This window comes from Loxodonta africana, chromosome 6 (assembly GCF_030014295.1).
Source record: "Loxodonta africana isolate mLoxAfr1 chromosome 6, mLoxAfr1.hap2, whole genome shotgun sequence".
Classification (NCBI taxonomy): Eukaryota; Metazoa; Chordata; class Mammalia; order Proboscidea; family Elephantidae; genus Loxodonta; species Loxodonta africana.
In genome coordinates, this window is record NC_087347.1 from 48,368,558 (window position 1) to 48,395,713 (window position 27,156).

At 38.0% G+C, this 27,156-nt stretch overlaps 1 protein-coding gene across 2 annotated transcripts in view; it reads right to left on the reverse strand.

The window, feature by feature from the left end:
- The window catches only part of PLCL1 (phospholipase C like 1 (inactive)), a 386,099-nt gene that overhangs the window by 76,859 nt on the left and 282,084 nt on the right, over nucleotides 1-27,156 (reverse strand). For both annotated transcript variants that reach the window (XM_064286854.1, XM_064286853.1), the window contains exons 2-4: nucleotides 18,667-21,141; nucleotides 15,631-15,834; nucleotides 1,956-2,031 (exon numbers count right to left, since the gene is read on the reverse strand). In XM_064286854.1, the coding sequence (XP_064142924.1) occupies nucleotides 1,956-2,031; nucleotides 15,631-15,834; nucleotides 18,667-21,141 (2,755 nt within the window). The remainder of the gene's footprint in view (nucleotides 1-1,955; nucleotides 2,032-15,630; nucleotides 15,835-18,666; nucleotides 21,142-27,156) is intronic.

Below are 27,156 nucleotides of genomic sequence, written 5' to 3' on the forward strand. Positions count from 1 at the left end.
ATGAAGCAAATTCTTCTGACAGGTTGTATACATTTTGTTTGTCCTCTTCCTGGTTTTTGTATGAAATGACAAAATGTGTGAATAGTAATTATATGTCATGAATAAACATATCTCACTTTTCCTTAAGAACCAACCATATGGCTTAGCAGTAGAGACACTGGATTCCACATAGACAAAAACTGGTAGGTAATTAGTCAATGGTGATTAAAAATAAAAAATTTTAAAAAACAGCATTCCTGGAAAAATCTTTATGTTTCATACTTGGGAACAGATATAAAGTATTTCTAGCTCAATCATTCATTCAGGCTTGAATACTATAGAATGCACCTCCATTTATCTGTTTCTTCAGCCTTTGTTTTAGCACCTCAGGGATGGAAAACATGCTCTCTTCTGGACAGCTCATTCCATCTTTGGAAAGTTATGACTAATATCAAGTCAAAACCTTCCTCCCTGGAACTTCTACTCCCCGGTGCTGACTGGACATTCACCAAGTTCTAATCTCTTTTCCACAGTACAGCTCTTTAAAATACGTGAAGAAAGATGTTAGATAAAGTCTTGAATCTTTTCTTTTGTAGATTAGACACTCCCGATTCTGACATGCTCCGGTTCACTAACAGCTCCTCTTATGGATGGCATCCTGGCAGAGCCAACACAGCTTCCTAGAGTTGAGCAGTGTGGAGGATCTGCATCCAGGAATGAACATCATATCAAGGTGGGCTTGAAGCAGCCTCCATGAGGCAGGGGCTTACCACCACCCTCCTTTGCCTAGCTACTATACTTTTATTAAAAAAAAAAAAAAAGCACAGTCTAAAACCACATTCATTTTTCTGGTGCTATAAAAAAAATTATATATATATATATATTTTTTTTTTTCGGTGCTATATCACACCATAATTCACACAGAAGGGGAGCATAGCGTATACTTAAGAACATAACTTTACAGCCTGGGTTTATATTCTAGCTTTTCCACTTATAAGCTGTAGAAGCTTGAGTGAGTTGCTGAAACTCCCTGGGCTTCAGTTTCTTCACTAGTGACATGGTGATAATGAGAGTATTTACCTTATGGGATATGGTGAAGATTGAGTCAATATATATAAAGCTCATGTAAAGCTCTTAAAGCAGTGCCTAGCACATAGTAACCTTTCTGTAAGTATCTGGTGTTATTATTTTTGTGTTATCAGTCAATTGGAACATCTAAGCCTGCTGGTCAGTCAGTTCAAATCACCATTTTAAATGATTAATCTGGGTTCAAAGGTCAGCTTCACCACACGTTGATGTAGGATCTTGGGTACTGTTTAACCACTCAACACTCAGATGCCTCGTCTGTAAGTTAGAAACAATGACTATCTTGCAAAGTTATAAGGATTAAGTAAGATAGTGTATCGCTTAGTACAGCATATGCATGTATGTCAAGAAATGGTTTCTGTTGTCATTTTCCTCATCATAATCTGTATCATGTGTGGATAAAGGAGCACACGAATCCAAGAGATATAAAAGCACAGAGGTGTGGATGAAAGTGAACATAAACAGAAGCGTGCCTCAAAGGTATGAGATCCATCACATACCTAAAGAACGAACAAATCTAAAATGAGGACAAGTAAGTGGGGAAAAGCCTAGAAGATTAATAGGATTATGGTTCAAATTGTAAAACTGGAGTAAGCCTTAAGGGGCAATGTGGAACCATAGTTTCCATACCAGTAGTAAAAGGTTTTAATAGATTCCCCAAACGAAAGAAGTAGATTCAGAAACCCTCACCATTCAAAACATCTTCTGGTTCCACACTACTTTCCCATATACTATCACCTAGATTTCAACAAAGACTTTAGTGTAACTCAAAGTATAGTTAAACTATGGCATAAATATTTGAATTTTAAGAGGAAGAAAAGACTCTTTTAAAAATCTGCCAAAAATTATCATCATGGTTTCTAAAACAAAATAGGAAAAAAAAAAATTACCTGCTTTCTGACACTGTACAATCTTTTCATGGACTGTGTCTGCCATTTCTATGAGAAACCGGTTCTCTTGAATCATCTGTCACAAAATAAACAGCAAAAGGTTGTTGTCAGAAATCCTCAAAACGTTTTATTGGGAAGATAAGACAGAGAAAGAAACCCATGTGATCCTGCCAGTAATAGGGATCCATGATATCAACCACAAGAAATGAGGAAAGGAAAGATAACCTCTGCCCCAACTCCCATCCATTCCAACACTGCAGCTTGAGGTGCCTTCCTTATGTTTGTCCAAATATGTGACATGCCTGACACACAGTGGGTACCAAATAAATAACTGTAGGATAAATGAATACTCATCCTTCAAGTCCAGATCGTACTATTTCCTGCATGAACACTCTGATTCCTCACCCCCTCACTCCAAAGATTACTGCAATATCAAGGCAAATGGTATTGGGACAACAGTAATGAGAAACAGAATAGGAAATCATCTACTAATGAGGTAAAGGACTACTGAACACATCATCAAAGTTGGCAGCTTGGATTTGGGTGGCCCAAAGATGGCAGAGGTCTGGTTCTCCCTCAAGCAGAGCTATGCTAGCAAGAATGAGGAGGGGGTCAGATGTCAGAGCCAGGAACTCAGGAGAGCTTATAAACCAAACCAACAAACAAAAAAAGCAAACCCATCACCGTCGAGTCAATTTGGACCCATAGTGACACTTTATGACAGAGTAGAACTATCCCACAGGGTTCCCAAGGCTATAAATCTTTATGGAAGCAGACTCCCTCATCTTTCTCCCATGGAGAAATTGGTGGATTCAAATTGCTGACATCTCAATAAGAAGCCGAGTATCTAACCACTGTACCACCAGGGCTCCTTCCGCTTATAAATAACAACACTGAAATGGCTGTCCCTGTCCTCCACACTTGGGTAGAAAGCAAATATATCCAGGAAGTACGTAATTATCATATTTTTCTCAAATAATGCGTGTTATACTTTTTTCGCCAACTGTGCAACCCTCTCATGTGTTATTTTCCTAGGTGTTCTATGCATGTTATATATGTGGGTGTGTTATTTGTGAAAAATTCAGTAATATACTGAGTGAAGTGGGGTAAATAAGACAACTGTTCTTCTACTGGAGAATAGAAGAAGCTTTTGGAAACCCTGGTGGCATAGTGTTTAAGAGCTGTGGCTACTAACCAAAAGGTCTGCAGTTCGAATCTACTAGGTGCTCCTTGAAAACTCTGTGGGGCAGTTCTACTCTGTCCTATAGGGTTGCTGTAAGTCAGAATCAGCTCAATGGCAATGGGTTTGGTGTGTTTTTTTGGTATGTGAAGAAGTAGGTAAGATTATCATCTTCCCCACATAAAGAAGCTGTGGTCAGAAAGATCTAGAATAGGGGTTCCCTTAGGAATGCAAGAACTGAGTAGAAAAAGGCAACCAATAGGCAAATTAATAATTCCTAAATATCCAGCTACTCCCCCACTTTCAAAACATGTCCTCTGGTTTCATCTGGCTATTCCATATTCATCTGTCTGTCTCAGTGCTCTGATGGGAGATCAAGGCAGAACTCAAAGTGGACATAAAAGGTCTTGAATAGGACATTTTCCTGCTATCACAGGAATTGATGATGTTGAAAAGATTGTGGTCTTGCACAATCACTTCCAGATATAAAACAGTTTATGACTACAAACATTAAAAAAGAAAACAAATTGAGTCACAATTGTTAGTGCCTAATAACTCCATGGAGCCCTGGTGGTATAGTGGTTAAGAGCTCAGTTGCTAACCAAAATGTCAGCAGTTCAAATCCACCAGCTGATCCTTGGAAACCCTATAGTGTGGTTCTTCTCTGTCCTATAGGGTCACTAATGAGTGGGAATTGACTCAATGACAATGGATTTGATTTTTAGTTTTAACAACTCCATAGGAGTGAAGGTTCAAGTTTTAGAAGAAAGGTCTGGCAATCTACTTCAGGAAAAAAAATCAGCCATTGAAAACCTCACGGAGCACAGTTCTACCCTGACACACATGGGGTTACTATGAGTCAGAGTCAATTTGACGGCAACTGGTTATAATAGCTTTCATTATGTTGAGAACAATGTTATTCTAACTATTTTCCACAGTCAACTTTACATTATTAGTAATTGTAGAGAAAACAAATAAGACATATGGTCGAAACATTTCAAATCACATTTAAATCAACAATTTCAACTTTTGCTCCCAGCGAAGTAATTGATTTAAGTTGCTAGAAAGAAAAAAGGGTTGACTTGAATTTCATCTACTTCCTTGGTCTCCAGAGGCCCTGATGGAAATGATATATAAAGTGCAGAAGTGGAAGAGAGAAGGTGAGGAGCATGTCCTCAGATAATCCACCAGCTGGACAGTCAGCACACACAGCCAACCAAGACTGGGTTGACTCAATCGATAGAATCTGGCAGTGACTTGATTTACATATCTGATGTCTCAGTCTGAGCGCCCAGTGGCCTTTGCCTGTTGTAATAATACAAAGAGCTTTTCTTTGGTTCTGTCACATGAATATCTTCTAATGGATCTTATTTCCTTGCTATGGCTTTCTACGTAAAAGAATAGAGGATTTACCCAGATAAAAGTGAGCATTACTTTATGCATTAGCTGTGTCTTAAAGAGTAGTGTGTGTAAAGTTGTCAGTTAAGATCAAAACATGCATTTACAAAGGAAGCTTTACTTAAGGACAGTAACATTGTACACAGAGATGGGTTAAATTGTTTAATCTGTGTAGGGGGAAAAATGTTCTTTCAGCTTTTCTCAATAGAGAGTTTACCTAATTGCCTAGAATCATTACAAAGTCAATGTAACAATTTAACGATACTGAAAATATGAGTTTCATCATATCAGGGCTCAGAAATCTTCCACAGATTTCAATTTTCTTCTGAATTATATCTAAATTTCTAAAACCACAAAACTTTGTAAGGCATTCTAAGGGCTACTATGGACAGCCCCATTTTATAGATGAGAAAACTGAGGCAAAAGTTGACTTGCCTAAAGCCACATAGCTAGTTAGTGAAAGAATTTAGACTAGAACCCAGGTATTTTTGAGGCATAGACCTAAGCTTACAAATTGTTCTGTGATACTAATATTACACTAAAATGTAGGCTTTCTATTGCAAGTATAAGTTGGTGATAAAGCAGCATTCATCAGGTAAAACATCATAAAAATAAATTTTTTCCCAAGATCCACTCTCTCTCCAAGTATAATTCACGCCACACATCAGCCATTTTAGATCCTCTGCTTTTTCAGGAAGAAGTTAGGAACTTTGGACAGGCAATTGTTTGAGAATATGTCAGTTAATTAAAAAGTCAACCTACTCTAGACCTATTTTTGTTCTCTCTCCTTAAGAAATCATTCATTTATCTCTTGACTTTCTCCTAATTAAAACACTGGGCTTTAGTTCTCTGGTTCTTTAAGGGCCCAATTGTTCAGATCATCTAAAATAATACTTGCATTTTAATAAATTTGGCTCATTTTTAATCTGATTGCTGTTACACATATTTGCTAGCTTGAATGAAGATAATTTCCTTTGGTTTTAAAGTTCCTCAAAATTTTTAAACAGATAAAAGCACCGTTAACAGATTGGCATCCTTTGTTTTTAAGCAAAGTCAACAATACTTTTAATTCTTGGTAAAACAGGAACAAAGACAGATCAGAACATTTGCAAGCTTACTGGAAGTTCACTGCCTTTTGATGTATACAACGAAATGTTTTCTGTCCTGGGACTAGCTCTGAGTCACATTTTCATGCCTGATTTATGGCAGCACGGGACAAGAGAGCTGGCACAGAGCAGGTCAAAGGAAATTTCTCTCCACATTCATGATAGTGACAGGATCACCTTCAGTGAGTTGCCTTCTACATACAGGGACCATGTTAAATTTCCATTACCCAGTGATCCTGTTTCACAAAAAAAAAAAAGCTGTCAGCTATACCTTCAGCAGTCATTGAAAATGTCTGTCTTTATTCTGCTGTGATAAAGTTTAGCTAATTCATAAAATTACCAGGTAATGAATCTTCATGACCCCATGTGTCTCTCAGTTTGTCAAAACTGGGCAAATATGCTGCAAAAGACCTCTTTAAAGCATTAAAAAGCAAAGATTAAAAAGCAAAGACGTCACTTTGAGGACTTAAGGTGCACCTGACCCAAGCTATGGTATTTTCAGTCGCCTCATATGCATGTGAAAGCTGGACAATGAATAGGAAGACTGAAGAAGAATTGATGGTGTTGGTGAAGAATATTGAATACACCATGGACTGCCAGAAGAACAAACAAATCTGTCTTGGAAGAAGTGCAGCCAGAGTGCTTTTTAAATGGGAGGATGGTATTTGTCTCCTGTATTTTGGGTGTGTTTTTTAATCAGGAAAGACCGGTCCCTGGAGCTTGGTAAAGAGAGGGTCAGTATTTGCATTTCTAACAAGTTTCCTGCTGAGAATTTACATTTCTAACAAGTTTTCAGCAAACGTAAATTCTCAGCAGGGGGTTCAAACTGGACGGAACAGGTTCGAAGCCCTCGTTTGTGGAAAGGCACTGTCACACTCTCAAGTGAAAACCAAAACCAAACCAAACCGTTGCCATCGATAGCAGATTCCAACTGTTAAGGAAGTTTCAGTAAAGTAAGTGTACAACATCTTATTGTTAAATAACCAGCTCTGGTTTGGCACAGGCCAGCCAGGTGTTGTTTTTCTGAGTTCCATCACTATATAAGACAACATACACGTTTTGAAATATAAACTAGGATCATGTTCCACACAAACCTCACAAAGAAAGAGAGTGATGGAAAGACAGTGTCTTCGGCTTACCTAATTTTAATTTAAGTTGATTTCAATAAGCAAAGCTTCATTGGGAAACTGTTTCCCATCTTGAAGCTGAATATATCTTGGTAATAACACTGACAGAGGCGAATGTATTTAATCCAACCCTAATGCCCTAATGGTGATACCCGCCAATGTACTAGAACCATTGTGAGCATGATTAGACAGTGGTTAGCTCTTTTGGCCAGATTCCTGGTCATGGCAGCATAATCAACTGCTTTCCACATCACACCCCCAAGTGACTTAGTAAAAGATTAAATAACCCTTGACTCGTGTTCTCTAGATTGTTTTGATTTCTTTTTTATCTTCAGAAAATCCGTTGTTCTTACCATAGTAAAGTTTTAACTTTTAAGTTAATGTTAAATAATTCAGCGCAGATATCACCTTAGGAGAATGTTTTGGGCTTAGTTCTTACTATTATAATCCCTGCAACTATTCTAACCTCTGAATGATATATTCAACTACCCACAGGTTTTCACATGAATGTAAAACACTTAAAGGAACTAAATATGTTAGGCAAGTACTTCTCGACCATGTAGGAAAAATTAGATAGGTGAGAATATGAGAAAAATGAAAATTCAACTATCTAAAGAAAAATAATTATATAAAGGCCAAACAATAGTTTCCTTTCCAAATTATTTGCAAACAAAAGTCTGCTAAATGTGGGGTAGGAGGAGGAGTTCAGATACAAGTCACTGAAGCTTAACCCATTGCCCACTGCCTTGAAGTCCATTCTGACTCATAGCGACCCTAGAGGACAGAGTAGAACTGTCCCATAGGGTTTCCAAGGAGCACCTGGTAGATTTGAACTGCCGACCTTTTGGTTAGCAGCCATAACTCTTAACCACTACACCAAAGAAATCATGTGGTCCACTCTCCGGACACTATCATTACTCCTTCTCTTTTTAAGTATAAACCCTGGTTCCCCATCAGGATCTCCGTTCCTCAAGGACAGGAACTTTGTCTTGTACCACTTATTTCCCCCAGCACCTTGTGTAATATCTTTCACTTAATATAAGTGGCTAAACCATGCTTGTTGAGTTGGCTAATTGAAAGCCTAAGGGACATATGGGAAATGATATGTTAGAAGAGAAAATGTTATTCTACAAGCAGCAAGTATGAGTGCTCCCACCATATTTTGTTTATACTTCTCTTGAGTCACAGTTATTTGTGCTGATACATGTCTCTGTCTCTCGCAGAATCTAGAAACTCCCTTGTATGTGGTATGCACTGAATGCATCATGAATAATGTCAATAAATGAATGTTTGTCTCATGTGTGCGTGTGTGTGTGTGTGTAGAATGAATGTGTTCGTAATAGGGTCAGTTTTCAGAGCAATTAGGACATGGTGCTGAACTTAGACAGGTGGAGAGGGGGTTAAGGGTGGGAAGGCATTCCAGGAGGTATAGAATGGAAATCAAAGGAATGGAGAATGAAAGAGGTGGCAAATAAATTGCCTTGCTAAAGGAGAAAGTTCAAACAGGAGGAAATGGGAAATGAGGATGAAAAAGAGGCAGCAGTGGTGTGTGAAAGTTTTGCAAGGCTAGTTAAAAGTTAAATATAGAATTTGAGGATGATTATCCCAGTTGTTGAATTCAGGAAAGGTAGAGATTAGCTGCAGGATTTTTGAGCCTGTTGAAAAATTCAGGCAGAGGAGAAAAGAGCCTGGGTAGCAAAGAAATGGATATATACAATCACTACTGTGGGGAATGGGGCAGTTCCACTCTGTCCTATAGGGTCGCTTTGAGTCGGAATCTACCTGACGGCAGTGGTGGGTGGGTGGGACTGTGGGGAAAGCTAGGTCTCGCTAATACTGAATAAGTGCATACAAAATTTTATTAAGGTTAGTATGGTGAGAGAGCATTTGAAAGTGATTTAGAGGAACTGGGGACCATTTGTATGGTGGTATAAAAAGGGTAAATGAGTACCCAGGAAATACAAAATGAATTCAAGTTTTGACATGTTAAATTTTTGTTGTTTGTTCTTGAGACAGCCAGGTAATGTCCTATAAATGTAGAAACGTGACCAAAGTAAAATGTTAGGGCTAGAGCTAAAGATAGGTTTTAAAAATAGTATGAAATCTACATGCATAAAACACTAGAAAGAAAAAAGTCAAACCTACTCAAATTAATTTGGATACTGTCCTACTAGAATTGCAAAGTATTTTTAAATGCAATCTCTCATCATTCTTACACCTTCATGTTCAATGGCAAATAACCTATGCAGAACGCTAACCACAGGCTCATGGGCCTGGTGGGACCTTAGAGGTCGCATATCCTGACTGTAGACACTTGAGCACAGTGTCTGCTGCACCTTGTACAGGATTTAATGCGGCTGCCTTCACATAGTAGAAACTCAGTAAATGTTTGTAAAAACGTACATCTCCACTTCCTGAATCGAAAACTAGGCAACACTTTCGGGAACCAATTTTTATTTTGAACAGCCCCAAGATTAAGATTCATGGAAAATGAAAAAAAAAAAAGCTGTGTTACTTCTATTTGTAAAACATAATTATACTACATCAGCAGCCTTGTAACACTTAGCAGAGTCTCTGTGAGTAAGATGGCATATGCCCAGTTCTACAAGTCTCACATTACATGCCCATATACATTATCTATCTCAGTGGGATATTTATTCAGAGAAAGTGAAGATTCAGGGCGGGGAGATAATGCCTGCCTTTACAGAGACTGAGTTAAAACAAAACAAACAAACAAAAAAAACAGTGCAATAAAGGGACATGTCACCTACGAATACTCTCTGATTTCAAATTAAATTCCAGGGACAGTTTCTGGAAGTGTCCTGTTGAGCACAGGGCCAGCTGAAAAGGCACGGTGGCAAGCAGTCTAGGGCCAACAACTCTCCTGTGTGTCTTTTAGGTACCAATACCACTTCAATTTTTAAGCCTTTTCTATTTGCCAGAGTTTTTGACAGATAATGTCCCCAGTTTGCTTCAGTGGCATTTTCACAAACTGTCACTTCCTACCTCTGGCTGTGGCATGTGTTTGATACCAGGAAAATCACCCCTGCTTCAGTCAGCCTAAGTATCCGATGGGTATTTATAGAGCTGCATCCCTATTCAGTGTTATGAGCGATAGCACACAGGGCTGCTAGCAAGCAAAATTGTAATTCGAGCGATCTGACCCTCACCTTACCCCAACTTTGGGGAACCCACTGCCATTATGTCCTCTTCCTTTTCCCAGGTAAAAACCTGCTTTTAGGACAGGATCTATTAAATTGACTTACACTGATCTGTTAAATTGAAAACCCAATGGGTTATTACTCACAGAGATGATTTGCATTTTAAAAGGGATAAAAAATCTTGACCATAAGGAAATGGTCTTAATTTTGAAATTTTAAGTACCTAGGACCAGACAGAAAACATATGTTTTAAATAAGATGTGGATTAGGATTGAGGCAGCAGAGGGATGCCCTCCTTGGTCTTCTGAAATCATGCCAGGTAAATAGAGCCATTCCTCAAATACATTTGGTTCTTTATTTCTTGATATCAATAAAATTGCTAAAATAGATTATAATGGCAATATTAATTTTAAAATGACTTTTCAACACTGAATTTTAAAAACCCTCAGGAGGAAATATTTCCAAATATCAAATTAGCACACGTGTGGTAGAACAGGGACATCTCAGGTCACTAGGGAAAAGCTAAATTTAGAAAAATCTGTGCAGATGAACTCAGGATCAGTGTTTTCTAGAATATTTTCACTTTATTCCTCCTTGATAAAAGTATAGTTTGATGCACTCAGGCTAGCTTTCAGTAAATATAAACCACCTAGCTGCCTGATTTATTTCTTTGATAATGAAATAAGCCAAACATTTGCATCTGTTCAGAAATGATTCCAGGTTGTTTTTCATTCTAAACATATTTAGTATCTTTTGAGTAGTTATAACTTCTTCTTAGATGGCATCTAAGCAGTTCATTACCATTTTTGAGAAATGCAAATATTTAAGTGACTTGAGTCTAAGTTGAACATCCAACCACTCATTTCAGAATTCCCACCATCTCCCAACCAGGCAATGAACTCTGGATATGGTTTCCTATCTTGTTCATCCAAATAAGCATTTATTAATAGTCTGTAGGTTTTTAACTGTATGTATAAGACGTGACAATTTGGCTAGGGTGGCATCAGGGAGATAAAGCAAAGAGGACTTAAAGATTACCGCGAAACACATTCAGCTGCAGAATGGGAACAACCATTATCTTCACCGACAATAGAAGCTAATGCTTTTATTTATCCACATAACATTTACTGGCAACATACTCTGTGCCAGCACTATTCTAGGTGCTGGAGATAATGGTAGTAAGCAAGAGAAGCATCCCTGCCCTCATGGAGCATGCATTCAAACTAGGGGTAAAGGAGAAGGACACAAATTAAACAAAAGGTCAAGCCAAATATTTTAGAATACGGCTAAGTGTTGTGTTGTTAGATACCATCAAGTCAATTCTGACTCAAAATGACCCTACCCACAACAGAACAAAGCACTGCCTGATTCTGTGCCATCCTCACAATCATTGTTATCCTTGAGGTCATTGTTGCAGCCACTGCGTCAATCCATCTCTTCGAGGGTCTTCCTCTTTTTCATTGACCCTCTACTTTACCAAGCATGATGTCCTTCTCCAGGGTCTGGTCCTTCCTGATAACATGTCCAAAGTATGTGAGACGAAGTCTTGCCATCCTTGTTTCTAATGAGCATTCTGGCTGTACTTCTTCCAAGACAGATTTGTTCACTCTTCTGGCAGTCCATGATATATTCAATATTCTTCACCAACACCATAATTTAAAGGCATCAATTCTTCTATCTTCCTTATTCAATGTCCAATATGAGACTATTGAGAACACCATGGCTTCGGTCAGGTGCACCTTAGTCCTTAAACGGACACTTTTGCTTTTTAATACTTTAAAGAGATCTTGTGCAGCAGATCTGCCCAATGCAATGCATCATTTGCTTTCTTGACTGCTGCTTCCATGGGCATTGACTGTGGATACAAGTAAAGCAATATTCTTGACAACTTCAATCTTTTCTCCTTTTATCATGATGTTGCTTATCGGTCCAGTTGTGAGGATTTTTGTTTTCTTTATGTTGCAGTGTAATCTGTACTGAAGGCTGTAGTCTTTGATCTTCATCAGTAAAGCTTCCAGTCCTCTTCACTTTCAGCAAGCAGGGTTGTGTCATCTGAATATGAAAGGTCGTTAGTGAGTCTTCCTCCAATCCTGATGCCCCATTCTTCTTCGTATAGTCCAGCTTCTCGCACTATTTGCTCAGCATATAGATTGAATAAGTGTGGTAAAAGGAAACAACCCTGGCACACACCTTTCCTGACTTTAAACCACACAGCATCCCCTTGTTCTGTCTGAGCAACTGCCTCTTGGTCTAAGTACAGGTTCTTCGTGAGCACAATTAAGTGTTCTGGAATTTCCATTCTTCACAATGTTATCCATAATTTGTTATGATCCACACAGTCTAATGCCTTTGCATAGTTGATAAAACACAGGTAAACATCCTTCTGGTATTCTCTGCTTTCAGCCAGGATCAATCTGACATCAGCAATGATATCCTTGGTTCCATGTCCTCTTCTGAATCTGGCTTGAATTTCTGGCAATTCCCTGTTGATGTACTGCTGCAACCACTTCTGAATGATCTGCTAAGTGGGATAATGGAAATAAAACCTGGCTGTGTGATAAAGTGACAGGTAGAGGCAGTGGGTAGGGAAGGACATTTGAGCTAAGAATTAACTGATAAGAAGGAACTATCCATGCAGAACATTCCAGGCAAAAAAAAAGGAACAGTAAATTCAGTGACCTGGAGATGGAAACAAACTTGGGCTAATTTGAAGAAAGAAAGAAAGCCTATGTGGCTGAAGGAGAGTGAGCAAAAAAGAGGATGTCCGGGTTGAGGCTGGAGAGGCAGGTGAGGTAGGAGATACAGGTGAGGCAGGAGAGACAGGTAAGGCTGGAGAGGAAGATAGGCGGGGCCAGATCGTAAGCGGCCCCATAGGCCACAGTAAGGAGTTACAATTTTATTTTAATGGGAAGCCACTAAAGAATTTTAATCAGGAAAGTGACATGATCTGACTTCTGTTTTTAAATAACCACTCTGGATCTGCAGTATATCTTAACAGGCCTCTTTAAAACAAATAACAACACAGGAGCAGTAAAGATTCCAATCAACACAATGAAAATCCTAAAAAGTAAAAATGGTGTTTTTTTACTTTTGAGGCCAATATCATCTTTTCATGTATCTGTCCCCACCCCATGCCACCCCACCCCAGAAAAGAAATACCTAACGGAGACATTTCTAGTGTTCAAGATCACTTCTAGTCTGTCGAATTTACCATTTGGTCCAGGGTTCTTTTTACACTGGATTTCCTACCAAAAAGAATAATCTGTTCCACGAGAACTATAAAAGATGATGACATTGTTATAAGGATTTCTGCTTTCCACTGTAGCCTTTTATTTTAAGTTTTGGAAAACTATGCTATATCTGCAATTACAAGTTCCACTTTAAAAATACAAATAAGAAAAAAACGATGTTCAGATTTGGATCCAGCAGATAAAATTAAAAAAGGAAAGCACCATCAGACATTTGGAATGTGAAGTGGAAATTGCCCAGCAAGAGCCCACGTGCTTTGCTGCCTGTTACAGGGGACCAGGGGACCAGGCTCCACTCTCCCTGAATGATTTTTCTTTCTTAGCTTAAAAGGGGAGTGGAGGAATAGGTGATTTCCACTGTCTGTCTCCATGGCAACTAGTACCCAAATTTCACCTCTTAGAAGGTAATTATACCTACTCACTGAATAGCTTCGGTTCCTACTTTTATGAGGAAAAAAACTGATTTCATGAAAAATGAGATACAGTAACAGGTGAACCTTTCGCCCTGACAACCATGAAGTACAGTTATAAGAGGTACAATAATTCATAAGTAGAATATGCTCTGTGGTTTTGTTTGTTTGTTTTAACAATTTTTATACCAATTGACTTCTAGCTGGTTTTTAGTGATAAAATACTATTTTATTTTTCATTTATTTTCATTCAATTATAAAATTGAGTTCATTTTAAAGAGTTTGGCGAATACAGAACAAGTATAGAAAAGCATAAAAAGAAATAAAATCACTCTCTTAATCTAAAATTAATCACTTAGTATCCTGCTAGCATTTTTATATGTGTAAATATAAATACAATTGAAATCCTATTGTGTATATTTTTCATAACCAGAACTTTTCACAAAACATATTACGAGGAGTTCTCCATATCATTAGGTGTTCTTCTTACACGTGATTGCAATGGCTTCGTAATAGTTCCCACTATGGATTCCTATATTTTAACTAATCCTTCTACTGTTAAACATTTTTTAACATAAATGTTTATGCACATCATCTCTATTAGCTTAGGATGAATCCCTGGAAAGGAAACATACAGGTCAAATGAGATAAACATTTGAAGTCATATTGCCAAAATTTTCTCCCCAAATGTTATCAGTTTATTTTCCCACTAGGAATAGATGGACAAGAGTGCTCATTTCCTTAAAATCTTTATCAGAGCTAGTATTTTTTAAAAGAAAGAAACAAGTAAGTTGATGGGGAAAAAAAGTATCTCACTCTATTTCTTTAGTTTTGTTTTTGTTTTTTAATTCAAAACCCATAAAAAAATATGTTTTTACATTTTCCTTGTTTTAGGCATGGTGAGAGCACACAAATTCCCTGTTCACCTCTGTAGCAAAGATTGTTGGTTGTCCCCTAATATCTATTCTCACCCCTTTCTCAGTGACAGAAGAGGTGACTTTTAGCTGAACACATAGCCCCGTGAAATGTATCTCCCATTCTCCTTTGCAGCTAAGTGTGGTTATGTGTCAACTCAAGGGAGATGGAATATAAACAAAAGTGACCTATATTATTTCAGAGAAATGCCCTCCTTCTCCTCTTTGTTCTTGCTAGTTGGAATGCAGATGCTATGGTTGGAGCTTCAGTAGCTATTTTGGGCCATGAGGATAAGGGCCACACTGTAAAGAAGGTAGAGTAGAATGCTCGAAGGAGCCTGGGTTCTTAAAAATTTTTCAGAAGTGTCATACTAGCCTTGGATGTCTGATCTCCAGGTTGTTATGTGAGAGATTAAAACTTTGTGTTTTTAAGCAGTGATTAGTTTTCATTTTTTGTTGCATGCAGCTGAACTTGATTCTGATTAATGTAAGATTCTTTGCTTATTTTTTTTCTTACTGATTTTAAGTGTTCCTTTTCTTTAATGATATTTACACGTTATCTGGCATATGCTAGAAATGTTTTCTAGTTTGTCATCTTCCCCTTAGTTTTGTTTATAAAAAAAAAAAAATAGAATTAGAAGATGCAAAAATACAGCTATTCTTAAATTCATCTACTACATAAACTCCATTCTATATTTACAAAAATCAGATAACAGTATTAGCTTAGAAATCAAGATTCCAGGGAAATATTTTGTCTCAACTATATTAAGGCAGCATTGAGACATAAATTTACTTTCTATAGATAAACAATTAAATGGCTATATTATAGGCTAAAGTCATTGAAATGATGAGAAATTGTGTAGACTTTCGAGGACTTGATAAATAGTTCATTCTACTGCTAAAGCAGAGATTTTCCATTTATAACCTGTGGAGCTCTGGGTTCAGGCATAGCCTCAGAGGTCTCCACAGGGACTCTGGGGAAGCTGAGTAGGCCAGGTTTTCCCTGTTACCCCTAATTCATATTCCGAAGGTGGTCATCCTGTGTTACACATTGGGGTTCCACAAAAGGGTCCCTGCCATTAGTGATTTCCCACACACATAAATAAGAAATATGGGATCACAATTTCCTACCAGGTCATAAGCAGCTAGCATCTTTTTCTGCACATCTGGAATCATCCCCAGAGGCTCCAAGTAAGGAAAATTGTCTTTCATCACAAGCGAGACTGAGGGAGTATTGTCACTGGTGATGAGCCGAGAAGACAGGGTCAACAGGCACTGCTTCAGACTGGCAATTGGAGGAAGTCCACACAGCTCCTTAACAGACACTATCGCATTCTGTGGGGAAGAAAACATAGAATCACAATTCTGGCCACATGACATATCACCCCCAGACTTCACAAGTGTATAATCATATATATATATTTATATATGCATATATACACATACATATATGTGTGGGTGTGTGGGTATGCACTGGGTTTTTTTTTTCTGTGGGTGTGTGGGTGTATGTGTGTGTGTGTGCACGTAAACGATTTGAAGCAAACTGGATTATAACCAACCAAAAATACTGTGATATGCACAGAGATATCATAGAGAGCTAAATCGCTATTACATTTTATCTTTCTCAATTTTTGGCAGCTGCCACATATATAGCACAAGGCTACACAGTGCTTTTCAAAAGAACACTGACATCACAAATTAGCATTGGCTGGCTGTAAATTCCTTATTTGATTTGGACTATGGTGATTGTACACTGGAGTGCATCTCCTCAAGGTAGCAGGCTGCTATTATTCACCACCCTTCATATGACTTATCATCAATGGTATTCCTTTGTCATCCCATCAGAAACGCACCTGACAGACAGATAGACGCACCAACAGACACACACACTGAAAATGTGTTTCATATAGTTACATTTGTCCGTGTTAGAGTCTTTAAAAAAAAAAAAACTCACTTGAAATAAGAATTAGGACTATTTTACATTCTGTTAGTGGTGAACAGTACCTAACCTATTATGTGTTTCATGAATTTAGTGACAGCGGTGGTGTTCCTTTTTTCTACTGATTAGGTTCCACATCACCCTTAACCTAAAAGACTTTATGTTGAAAGGATATCAAATTAAGTTACCCATTCTGCCTGAAAAAAAAAACTTTATCCATAATGAACTCTCCTTAACATGTATTTTAAATACAAAATATAAATTATTTAGAAGATATATTTCCAGAATTATATAGAAATACACAAAATCTATATTATAATATGGAGCCCTGTTGGTGCAGTGGTTAAGTGTTCAGCTGTTTACCAAAAAGTCAGCAATTTGAACCCACTAGCTCCTCCTTGGAAACCCTATGGAGCAGTTCTACTCTGTCCTATAGGGTCGCTATGAGTTGGAATCGACTCTACAGCAAAGGGTTTGGTTTGGTTTTTGGTATTTATAATATGTAAAGCTAGATGTATAAACAATTTATAATTAACCTTATATACTTAAGATTATATACCTATTTACAGTAGTTCTACAATTATATTAAGAAAAAGTCAAGTAAAAGATGCTGATATTTGGAGTCTGTTTGACATAGTGGGCAATCCACCCCACCTCAAGTTAAATGCCTACAATCTAGGTGTTTATATGTGATTTATGTACCACCATTTTAGCTAGTTAAAATTGCTGTTAACTCTACCCCAGAATTTCTGTGTGAAGAAATGTAAAAAGGTTTTCACCAAGTTGTAAGTTTGAGTTTCTGCATCATGTGACTCAAAACCATGAATGATCATGAGTTTTGGTATTAGGCAGCCCTGGATTTAAAACCCAATTTTGCTATTTATTAACTGTAATATTTGGGAAATTACTTAACCTCTTCAAGCTTGTTTTCTATTTTGAAAGTGGGAATTTTTTGGTGTAATTACTGTATTAATTAAAGGAATAAGTAAATTAAATCAAATGTTTTTCTCCTATTTTGCTTTCACACAGAGACTGCTACTGCTTCTGCCATCCAGCACTTTCTTGCACATTGCAGGTACTTAGTAAATATTTGTTGCTTGATTGTTTCTCAATAACATTAGTCTAGAATAACTGTATTAAACATACTTTATATAGATAAATAGAGTTGAAAAAATTTGCAACCATCTCTTGATTATAAGTAGTAATGAATGGAAGCAAACTAATACTGAATTTCTGTATTTCAGAATTGAGCAATTTATACATGTTCTCATTTAATTCTTGTAATAATTTTCTGCTGTATTATTTTTTTTCTTACCTTATTTGGAGAAAATCAATTATACCAGAGACCTGAAATAATTTGCTTGAGATCACACAGGGATAGATTTTAATCTATAACTCATGTTTTTTCAATTAAATCACATTTCTAAGAGAAGACTGAATAGTTTTCAACAAGTTCAAGTGTTAAGTTTTGTTTAATTTTGTGCTTTTTTGGGGGGGAGTACTTTATTATCATTGTTATACATTTAAGCAACTTAATTTAATAGGCATTACATTTTTAGTATGGTTTCACACTCTCTTCCATGTTCATATCTGTAAATATTTTGTATACTATACTTAAAAAAAGAAAATTTTTTAAGTATGTGTGTATGCTTGCAGATAATAGTTTACATATTATACATGTATAATATTTTATGTTCTACTTTTTCATATTTTTTTTCATATGCCTATTCCTATACCAAACCAAACCAAACCCACTGCCGTCGAATCGATTCCAACTCATAGAAACCTGATAAGACAGAGTAGAACTGCCCCATAGAGTTTCCAAGGAGCACCTGGTGGATTTGAACTGCTGACCTTTTGGTTAGCAGTTGTAGCACTTAACCATTACACCACCAGGGTTTCCCCTATTCCTATACATCAATTTTATTACATACATATTAGGGATATTTAATGGATTATAGTATTTTTGTTTTGTTATGTTGATAGTCTATTAATGGGCTTAATTCAGGACAAATTTAATATAGCATCTTAGTTAAAAACTTAAAAATATATCTTATTTATCACAGGCAATACTGAACCTAGTTCAGTGGTACATGAAATTACACAAATATTCTGATCATTTTTGAAGGAGAGATCAGATTATAAATAAAACACAATGCTTACTAGTAAGAGAAGGGTAAAAAAAAAAGAAGTAGGAGTAGAGGAGGTAAATATGAGATTTTTCCTACCTGCATATTTTCTCTCATATCTATGGCTTCTCTTAAGGGATGAACTGCTAGCTTAAAGATGTCGTCTATGGTTTTAAGGCCAATATTTCTGAGCATGGTATATTCCCGAACTTTCTTCCCCATTCTCACTGAAAGGCTGCGCTTCTGTGCCTTCCCTCCTCCACTTCGATTAGTTATTGCTATGTGTACAAAAAGTGTTACATGCTCCATGATGTCGCTCACAAAAGAACGCAGGGGTACATGTCGATATCCAGGTTGCAGACATTCAAATGGTATTGTATATTGTCCTATAAACTCATCCCCAATATAGTCATCATCTAGAACAACAAAACGGATCATGGCCAGCTCAGGTAGGTTAACTTGAAACTCAAAAGTTTCATCAAAAATAGGATTATCACTGTTTTGTTGTACAGTTTTAGTTCTTTGTTCTGAACAGTCTGCAGGAATTCCATGAATCTCTATACAAACATAGGGATCTATGACATCCCCTTTGGCACAAGCTCCCTTGGGCTTTGGGAAATTCTGACCACTGATGATCTTGATATGAAGGGCTAGAGGAGAAACCCCGGGTACAATGCCCTTTGTATTTGCACTAAAGTAAGAAACTTCATCTCGCATGATAGAAGGCCTTAGAACATAACCACATCCACCATTCTGAAGAAACCAGCCAGTGTTAAGGTCCATCATTGGACCTGGAGTCTGAAAATTCATTGCCACAATCTGACAGCCACAATTCCAAAAGTCCTGTGGATTCAAGTTACTGGAATCGATTCTCATGGCACTTGGATAGATTCTTGATAAGAACTTCTTATTATAATTTACAAAATCCTCTGGGTATTCATTTGCAATTCGGCTGGCCTCTGTTTCACTGAAGGAGCAAATTTCCCAGTAGTTTTGGCTTTTCATAGACAGTTCAAAATCCCTGTACTGAACAGATTTACAAATGGATACCAAATCAGAGAGCTCCCTACAGAGCCATATTTGTTTCTGCTCATCATTGTAGTCCACTGACATCCTTCGGGACATTTCAGCTTCCTCATCTTCATCTGTTACTTCCCCCTCTAAAACATTGGAATCAGAAGGCAATTTCTTTCCTTTTACAATGATCTTTCTTTTTAGTTTTTCTGGTGAAGGGAGGTAGGATTCAGATGGCAAAGGTGCTTCTGTGTAGAGTTTATTGCCAAAGATCTTTTTCATCTGTTGAACCATTACCTTCTGCTGTGGTAGGGAGCAGTGATTCCCCAAGCAGAGAATGAGTGGGTATTCAGAAGCAACAAAAGCGAATTTGTTTATTACCTCTATAACACTTTGAAAGGAAAGGTGTGTTGTCACATTATTTCGATTACAAAGGATTGGTTCGTTGTCTGGACCATCACTTACATCGAGTTCAATGCTTCGACAGCCCATTTTCAAAGCTCTAACATACCCATTAATATCTGCTGGCCCCCTGAATTGGTCTTCGATCAGGTAGGTATTGTGAGAGGCATTGATATAGTAGTGAGATAATGGCTGAGTCATATCTTGGGCAACCTTCTTTTGCTCAGGATCAAAAATGTCACATTCTGGTGACAACAAATACTGAGTAAAGCCATCAATGGCAAGAAATCCTTTTTGACGCCCCTCTTCAGAAAGTTCATATCTCCGAATAATGTCTAAGCACATATCCTCCGTGATGTGGGTGACTCCTTGCTCAGCTTCTAAAAAGAGCATGAGATCATTGGCATCCAAATATTCTTTGTTTTTGGATATCTGTACAAGTAAGAAATATACTTCTGGCCTGGTGCAGAGTTCACAGAAAGCTTCACAAAATTCCTCTTCCGTCACTCGGGTAGTTAGTTTCTCTTTGCTCTTCTGGATTTCTTTAAACTTTAACCTGATCTTGGATTCCTTCAGGGTAGGGTTGAGTTGTTTTATTAACTCTACAGAGGTGTCTTCCAAAATAATCCCATTGCCATCGATATCTGCTGCTTCAAACACTGTTTTCAGCCACATGAACCTTGGCGTGTTCTGGTTGTCCTCCATAAAATCAAGGGGTTGCTTACTTCTAGAAACCAGGTAGCGTAATCCTGACACCCAGATATTTGCTACATCAGCCGAATTGGCTACGAGGTCCAGAGACTCGTAGTTTTCCCCATGAAGTATGGAAAAGGCACAGTCCTCACAAATCTGGTCAGCAAGGCCATTGTTTCTAAATGTTTCTGTGTTCTTTCCAAGTCTGATCTCTTTTATGGCAGCAATATCAAGCTTAGCTTTCTCAAGGTCTTTCTTGGAAGGTTCCCAGCGGAGAGCTTGGAGGTCTGTGTCCAGAGTAAAAAATCGGTTGTAAATGCGAGAATTTGGCCGGACTTTCTTCAGTTCGCAGCCAGCTTGCATGAAACTGATACAGTCACTTGCGCTGCTGATCTTTTTTTCTGAAGGCATGCTGCTGAAAGACACAGTTTTCTTTCTTCCACCACATTTCTGGTTTGCAGGGTCCTGTAAAGTAATTTGAAAACAGTGAATCAATTTCCTTTAGAAAATGGACACATTCAGTAATACTCTACAAACCCCTCAGACTCTTTTCTATTGTGATTATTTGGACAGAGACTGGCCTAAAATTTACCTTCTCGCTGTCTAACGAAAGAGAAATTGCCAAGAAAATTGATACCATAAAGTTTAGTAAAAACTGATTTCTCAAATGCCTGTGTGCCCTTTAAAATAAAAGTAGTAGTGATGTTAACTACCGATAGCTCTTTATTTGTTCATTAAATCAGATTTCTTAAGAACCTCTGCCTACTGATGCATTAACAACCTGGCTCGAGTACCTACAGGTATGCGAAAGAAATAAGGCTAGATTTCTTTAAAAGGTTTCTTCATTTATACTTTTCAAGTTTAAAAAGATCTTACATAAAACATGTGTTCAAATAAACGGCTTTACCTTAACATATTTTATATTCCAAAGTGTTTACAAAACAGCTTAACTAAAAATCACTTTTTTTCCTTAGACTATTTTGAAAAATAACTAGAGGTATCTTGAAAGACAGGTTGAGCGCTAACAATAGCCAAATGAGTCTCATTTGACTAAGATTTCCCATCAGGTTCCCACAAATGAATGTTATGGGAATTCACACCTGCATCAACATAGTGCTATTAGCAGCCACGGCTTAGAACCAAACAGAAACATGGATGCTCTCTCTGACTTTGAAGATTCTTCTAATTTAATTTAAATTTCAAAGCCTTTTTCCACAAGATTTCACAGAGTATTATGACAAATGAGCTGGTACCTTTTTAATAAATATTTCACTGAATTTAAGCAAAGATTATAGAAAATTCCAGCAAATTTTAACAAAAATTTCATGAAGCTAAAGTTCAAAAAAAGAAGTTTGATGTTGATAACAGAATACCATCTGGCCCCTAATACATGGTATATAAGTATTTGTTGTTTTGTTAAATAAAATACTGTACTATCTTTATGCAAACCCTCAGGTTTTTTTCTCCCATTTTGATCAGCATTCCACCCTGGAAAGGCTCCTAGATTCTGCAGGAAGGATTCTTTTCCTACCTAACTTGCTCTGGCTTCACACCTCTTCCATGCACCTTGAAAATAACCCCTTGACCCATTTCTGGAAGGTCCTTGGCGCTTAGTCACACAGCGTCCCAGTCTTTTCAGCCCATTTTACCCGGCGCTGGCCAACAGAACATCAAACATCATCTATTCAGATTAGTGTATGCGAAATAGGTTAATTATTTGTTTCTTGTGACTGCCCTTCTTGGATGAGTCAAGGCCTTCTCACCTATCATCCTTAAATATAGGCCTAGTCCTCTGAATACGCATAAGATGATGGATTTCATCTTAGTCCTGGACTGTCCACTGTGTCTATCAATCCCAAATCATTTACATTGAACATCTGACTGATGATGCTTAAAACTGGATATTTCTTTATGCTTTCTTCTGTTCGGACCATAAAAAAAAAAAACCTGTTGCTGTCAAGTCAATTCTGACTCATGGAGGTCCCATGTGTTACAGAGTAGAACTGTTCCAGAGAGTTTTCTTGGCTATAATTTTTACAGAAGCAGATCACCAGGCCTTTCTTTCATGGTTCCACTCGGTAGGTTTGAACTGTCAACCTTTCAGTTAGTAGTTGAGTACAAACTATTTGCCCCACACAGGAACCCGTTCAGACATAGACTCCAGTTAATAGTGCTCCCAGCTACGTCATCAATTAATATATTTCTCCAGGAAGAAATTTCCCAAAAGCACCTTACTGCATGTTTATAGTATACCATTTTATAAGCATACCAAAGAGGCAGGACCGTCCTTAGGACAAAAAAAACTAGTCTCAATTTGTGATTAGTCAGTTTACTAGCTATATGACCCTGTGTAAGTCACTTAACCTCTCTGAATCTGAATTTCTGATTTGAAGATAAGCATTAAATAAGTCTGGTGGCACAAGTGGTTAAGTTCTCAACTGCTAACCAAAAGGTCAGCAGTTCAAATGCACCAGCCACTCTATGGGAGAAAAATGTGGAAGTCTGATTCTATAAAGATTACAACCTTGGAAACCCTATGTGTAGTTCTACTCAGTCCTATAGGGCCACTATGAGTTAGAATCTACTCGATGGCAGTGGTTTTTTTTTCATTGCCATAGAGTTGATTCCAACTCATAACTAACCTATAGGATCAAGGAGAATGCCCCATAGGGTTTCCAAGGAGCAGCAGGTGGATTTGAACTGCTGACCTTTTGGTTAGCAGCTGAGCTCTTAACCACTGCACCACCAGAGCTCCATAGGATCACTATGAGTCAGGATTGACTTGACAGCAGTGGGTTTGGTTTTGGGTTTGGTATATATAATAGAGTTATTGTGAGATTCAAAAAAGAAAATGTATGTGAATGCACCTTGTAAACTGTAAGTGCTTGTAAGGTTATTCTTTTTTTAAGAAATAGAAGCAGGCGGAGCCAAGATGGAGGAATAGATACTTCCGGTGAGTCCTCTTTACAACAAAGACCTGAAAAAAACAAGTGAAACGAGTATATTTGTGACAAACTGGGAGCCCTGAGCTTCAAAGGGAAGCTTAGAAAATGAACTGAGGGGCAGGGGGAGGAAGAGACCGTTCAGAAGCGGAGAGGAGTTACTGGACCTGAATCGCGGGGATCCCTCAGGAACCATTCCCGGAGTGGCAGTGGCGGGCTGGTACTAGCATTTGGCCACAGTTTCCTCAGGGAGAAGCAGCCAGCCACACAGCCTACTCACACCTCCCGAACCTGAGAAGAATGGCGCTCTCGGCAAAAGCTAAGTAGTTGCGTATATTTTACCATGGCCCTCCACCCCCAAGCTGGATTCAGTGGCTGAATTCCCTGGGCCTGAGATAGGTCTTGTTGAGCACCTAGAGCCGCCCTCCTGGCCTTGGAGAAGGAAAACATTTGCAATTGGGGAAAAATATAATTTGCCAACTCCACTAACTGGGGGAGCTCAGGACAGAAGCGGCTCCTGTCCAGGCATAACTGGTCCATGGACCTTGAGCAGCTTTCCCTTCTGCATGGACCTGTGTGGGCCTATTTCAGGAGAACAGGCCCTTGTTGGCAGACTCCAACCATTTCAGCTATGCGGTGGAGAGATGGGTATTTGATGTTTGACATTGTTTTGCCTATTAAACAATGTCCTCACCTACCCACAGCAGGGACCTAAGGACTGGTAGCTCCACTCAGGTCACCCAGCCACCTGTGACAAGGGTCTAAGGATAACTGGTACCTCCCAGTCCTTACAACCAAAAACTTTGGGTGCCCGTGGTCCATCTGCAGAACCCATCCACCTGCATGCTCTAGGGAACAGGGACGTGCTTTCCTCAGAGATACTTGAGGGTCGGTTCTCAGCCCCCCGCCTTGTTCAGAGCATGACCCCTGCTGTAATTAGATACCGGTACGTACACCAATCATCCCTGCCCCTCTAAGACTGTAGGACAGAGCCTGTACCACACATTTGATGATCAGCTACCTGGAAACTTGAGCTGAATCCATACAAGAAAACTGACTGGACTCCTAAACTGATATACCTGAAAACAGCTCTAGCTATCTGGGGATAGGACCACAGAGCTCCAAAGGTGAAAATAATCAAGCTAGCTCACGCAAGCAAACCTTGTGGGCATATCAAAACAAAACAAAGCAAGAAGCTATGACACAGTAAGCAAGCATAAACTAATACAATAACTTATACATGTCTCAGAGACAATAGTCAATATCAAGTCACATAAAGAAACAGACCATGATCACCTCAGCAGGCTCTCAAAACAAAGAATCCAGGGATCTTCTAGATGAAAGTGCATTCCTGGAGTTACCAGAGCCAGAATACAAATGTATACTATACAGAACCCTTCAAGACATCAGGAAGGAAATGAGGCAATATGCAGAACAAGCCAAGGAACATACAGATAAAGCAACTGAAGAAATTAGAAAGATTATTCAGGAACATAATAGAAAAATTTAATAAGCTGGAAAAATCCATAGACAGACAGCAATCAGAAATTCAGAAGATTAACAATAAAATTACAGAAGTAGACAACTCGATAGAAAGTCAGAGGAGCAGAATTGAGCAAGCAGAAGCCAGAATTCCTGAACTTGAAAATAAATCACTTGGCACTAATATATTTGAGAAAAAAAAATCAGATAAAAGAATTGAAAAAAATGAAGAAGCCTTAAGAATCATGTGGGGCTCTATCAAGAGAAATAACCTACGAGTGATTGGAATACCAGAACAGGGAGGGATAACAAAAAATATAGAGAGAATTGTTGAAGATTTGTTGGCAGAAAACTTCCCTGATATTGTGAAAGGTAAGAAGATACCTATCCAAGATGCTCATCGAACTCCACATAAGGTAGATGTTAAAAGATGTCACCAAGACATATTATAATCAAACTTGCCAAAACCAAAGATAAAGAGAGAATTTGAAGAGCAGCTAGGGATAAACGAAAAGTCACCTACAAAGGAGGGCCAATAAGAATAAGCTCAGACTAGTTGGCAGAAACATGCAGGCAAGAAGGCAATGGGATGACATATTTAAAAAATTGAAGGAAAAAAATTGCCAACCAAGAATCATATATCCAGCAAAACTGTCTCTTAAATTTGAAGGTGAAACTAGGACATTTCCAGATAAACAGAAGTTTAGGGAATTCATAAAAACCAAACCAAAACTACAAGAAATACTAAAGGGAGTTCTTTGGTTAGAAAATCAATATCAGGTATCAACCCAAGACTAGAACACTGGGCAGAGCAATCAGAAGTCAACCCAGACAGGGAAATCAAAAAAACAAAGCAAGATTATTAAAAAAAAAAGAAAGAGAAACATTTCCTCATACACCTGGTCACTGTAGAACCATCAGTAGGCACTGACCAAGACTACTGGGCGTAATCACAAAGTTAATTCATTCCTGACTTCTGAGCAGTAAGACAACTTCTCAGTGACAAACTGAAAATATTAAAAAACAGCCACATAATATTATTTCCAACACTGAAAAGTATAATCAAAGAAATCTGGGCCATTCTGGCATTCTTTTAAAACAAGGTAGGCTCTCTTCTCTGGGGCCTCTTTTAGTTGTGCTTCTGTCTTTAAAAGCCTCCCTATTCTATTATTCAGGAAAAGGCCGAATGATTTATTATTCAATTGACTAAAACCCTGCCTCTGAAAAGGAAACATAATTTGTTTTAGTTATGGGATATTGGTGGAATGATTCATTGACTCAAGTATATATCAGCTCTTCAAGTGACAAAGATATAAATTACCCAATTTAGAGTAGAGAATATTGCCTCTCAGTTCCCTGGCATTTAACAAGTCAGCTCCTGCTTTTCCGGAGAGTTGTTATTTTTAATTAGTCCATAGTGGTCCATTTCCTCATCCTTAAGAAACAACTATAAATCTTCAGCTGTTTACACACAGATGCACAATTAGAACAAATTTAAATTTGCCACAACACACATGCTCAAAAATACCAGATATTTGTGTGTATTTTTCCTCACGGCACTTCTGAGATAGGATTAAACTACTAAGTAAAATATAGAGAGAAACTGTGTGCCTTGTGCTGGTAAATTAGACTGTGACTCAGCTCAAAGCTTATCATTTGACTAGCTTTTTAAACTAATGAGAGCTTTCAAATTAAAAATTACTTTTATGTAAGCAGACCATGTTCCAAACAGGATTATCGTCAGCAGAGTTGTAAAACCTCTAATAGTTCCTAACAAATCTTAAATGGGAAATTATTCCTTCTTGAAATGCATAGGCATGGTTCTTGTACAGTACTCTATACACAGTCATTCACTAGTTTTCGCCACAGTCTAACACTCCAGTTTTGATTGAGCCGCTGTTTACTGATGAAGACAAAACTAAGGTTGTGAGAATAGCTTTCTCTTAAATCAAGACTTTCCTCCTAGAAAGATAAGCCTTTGGGAGATAATTTTTTTTTACCTAGTCTAGGGAAAAATCCACCTGCCCTTTTTATAGAACTTATTTCTTGCTTTCAC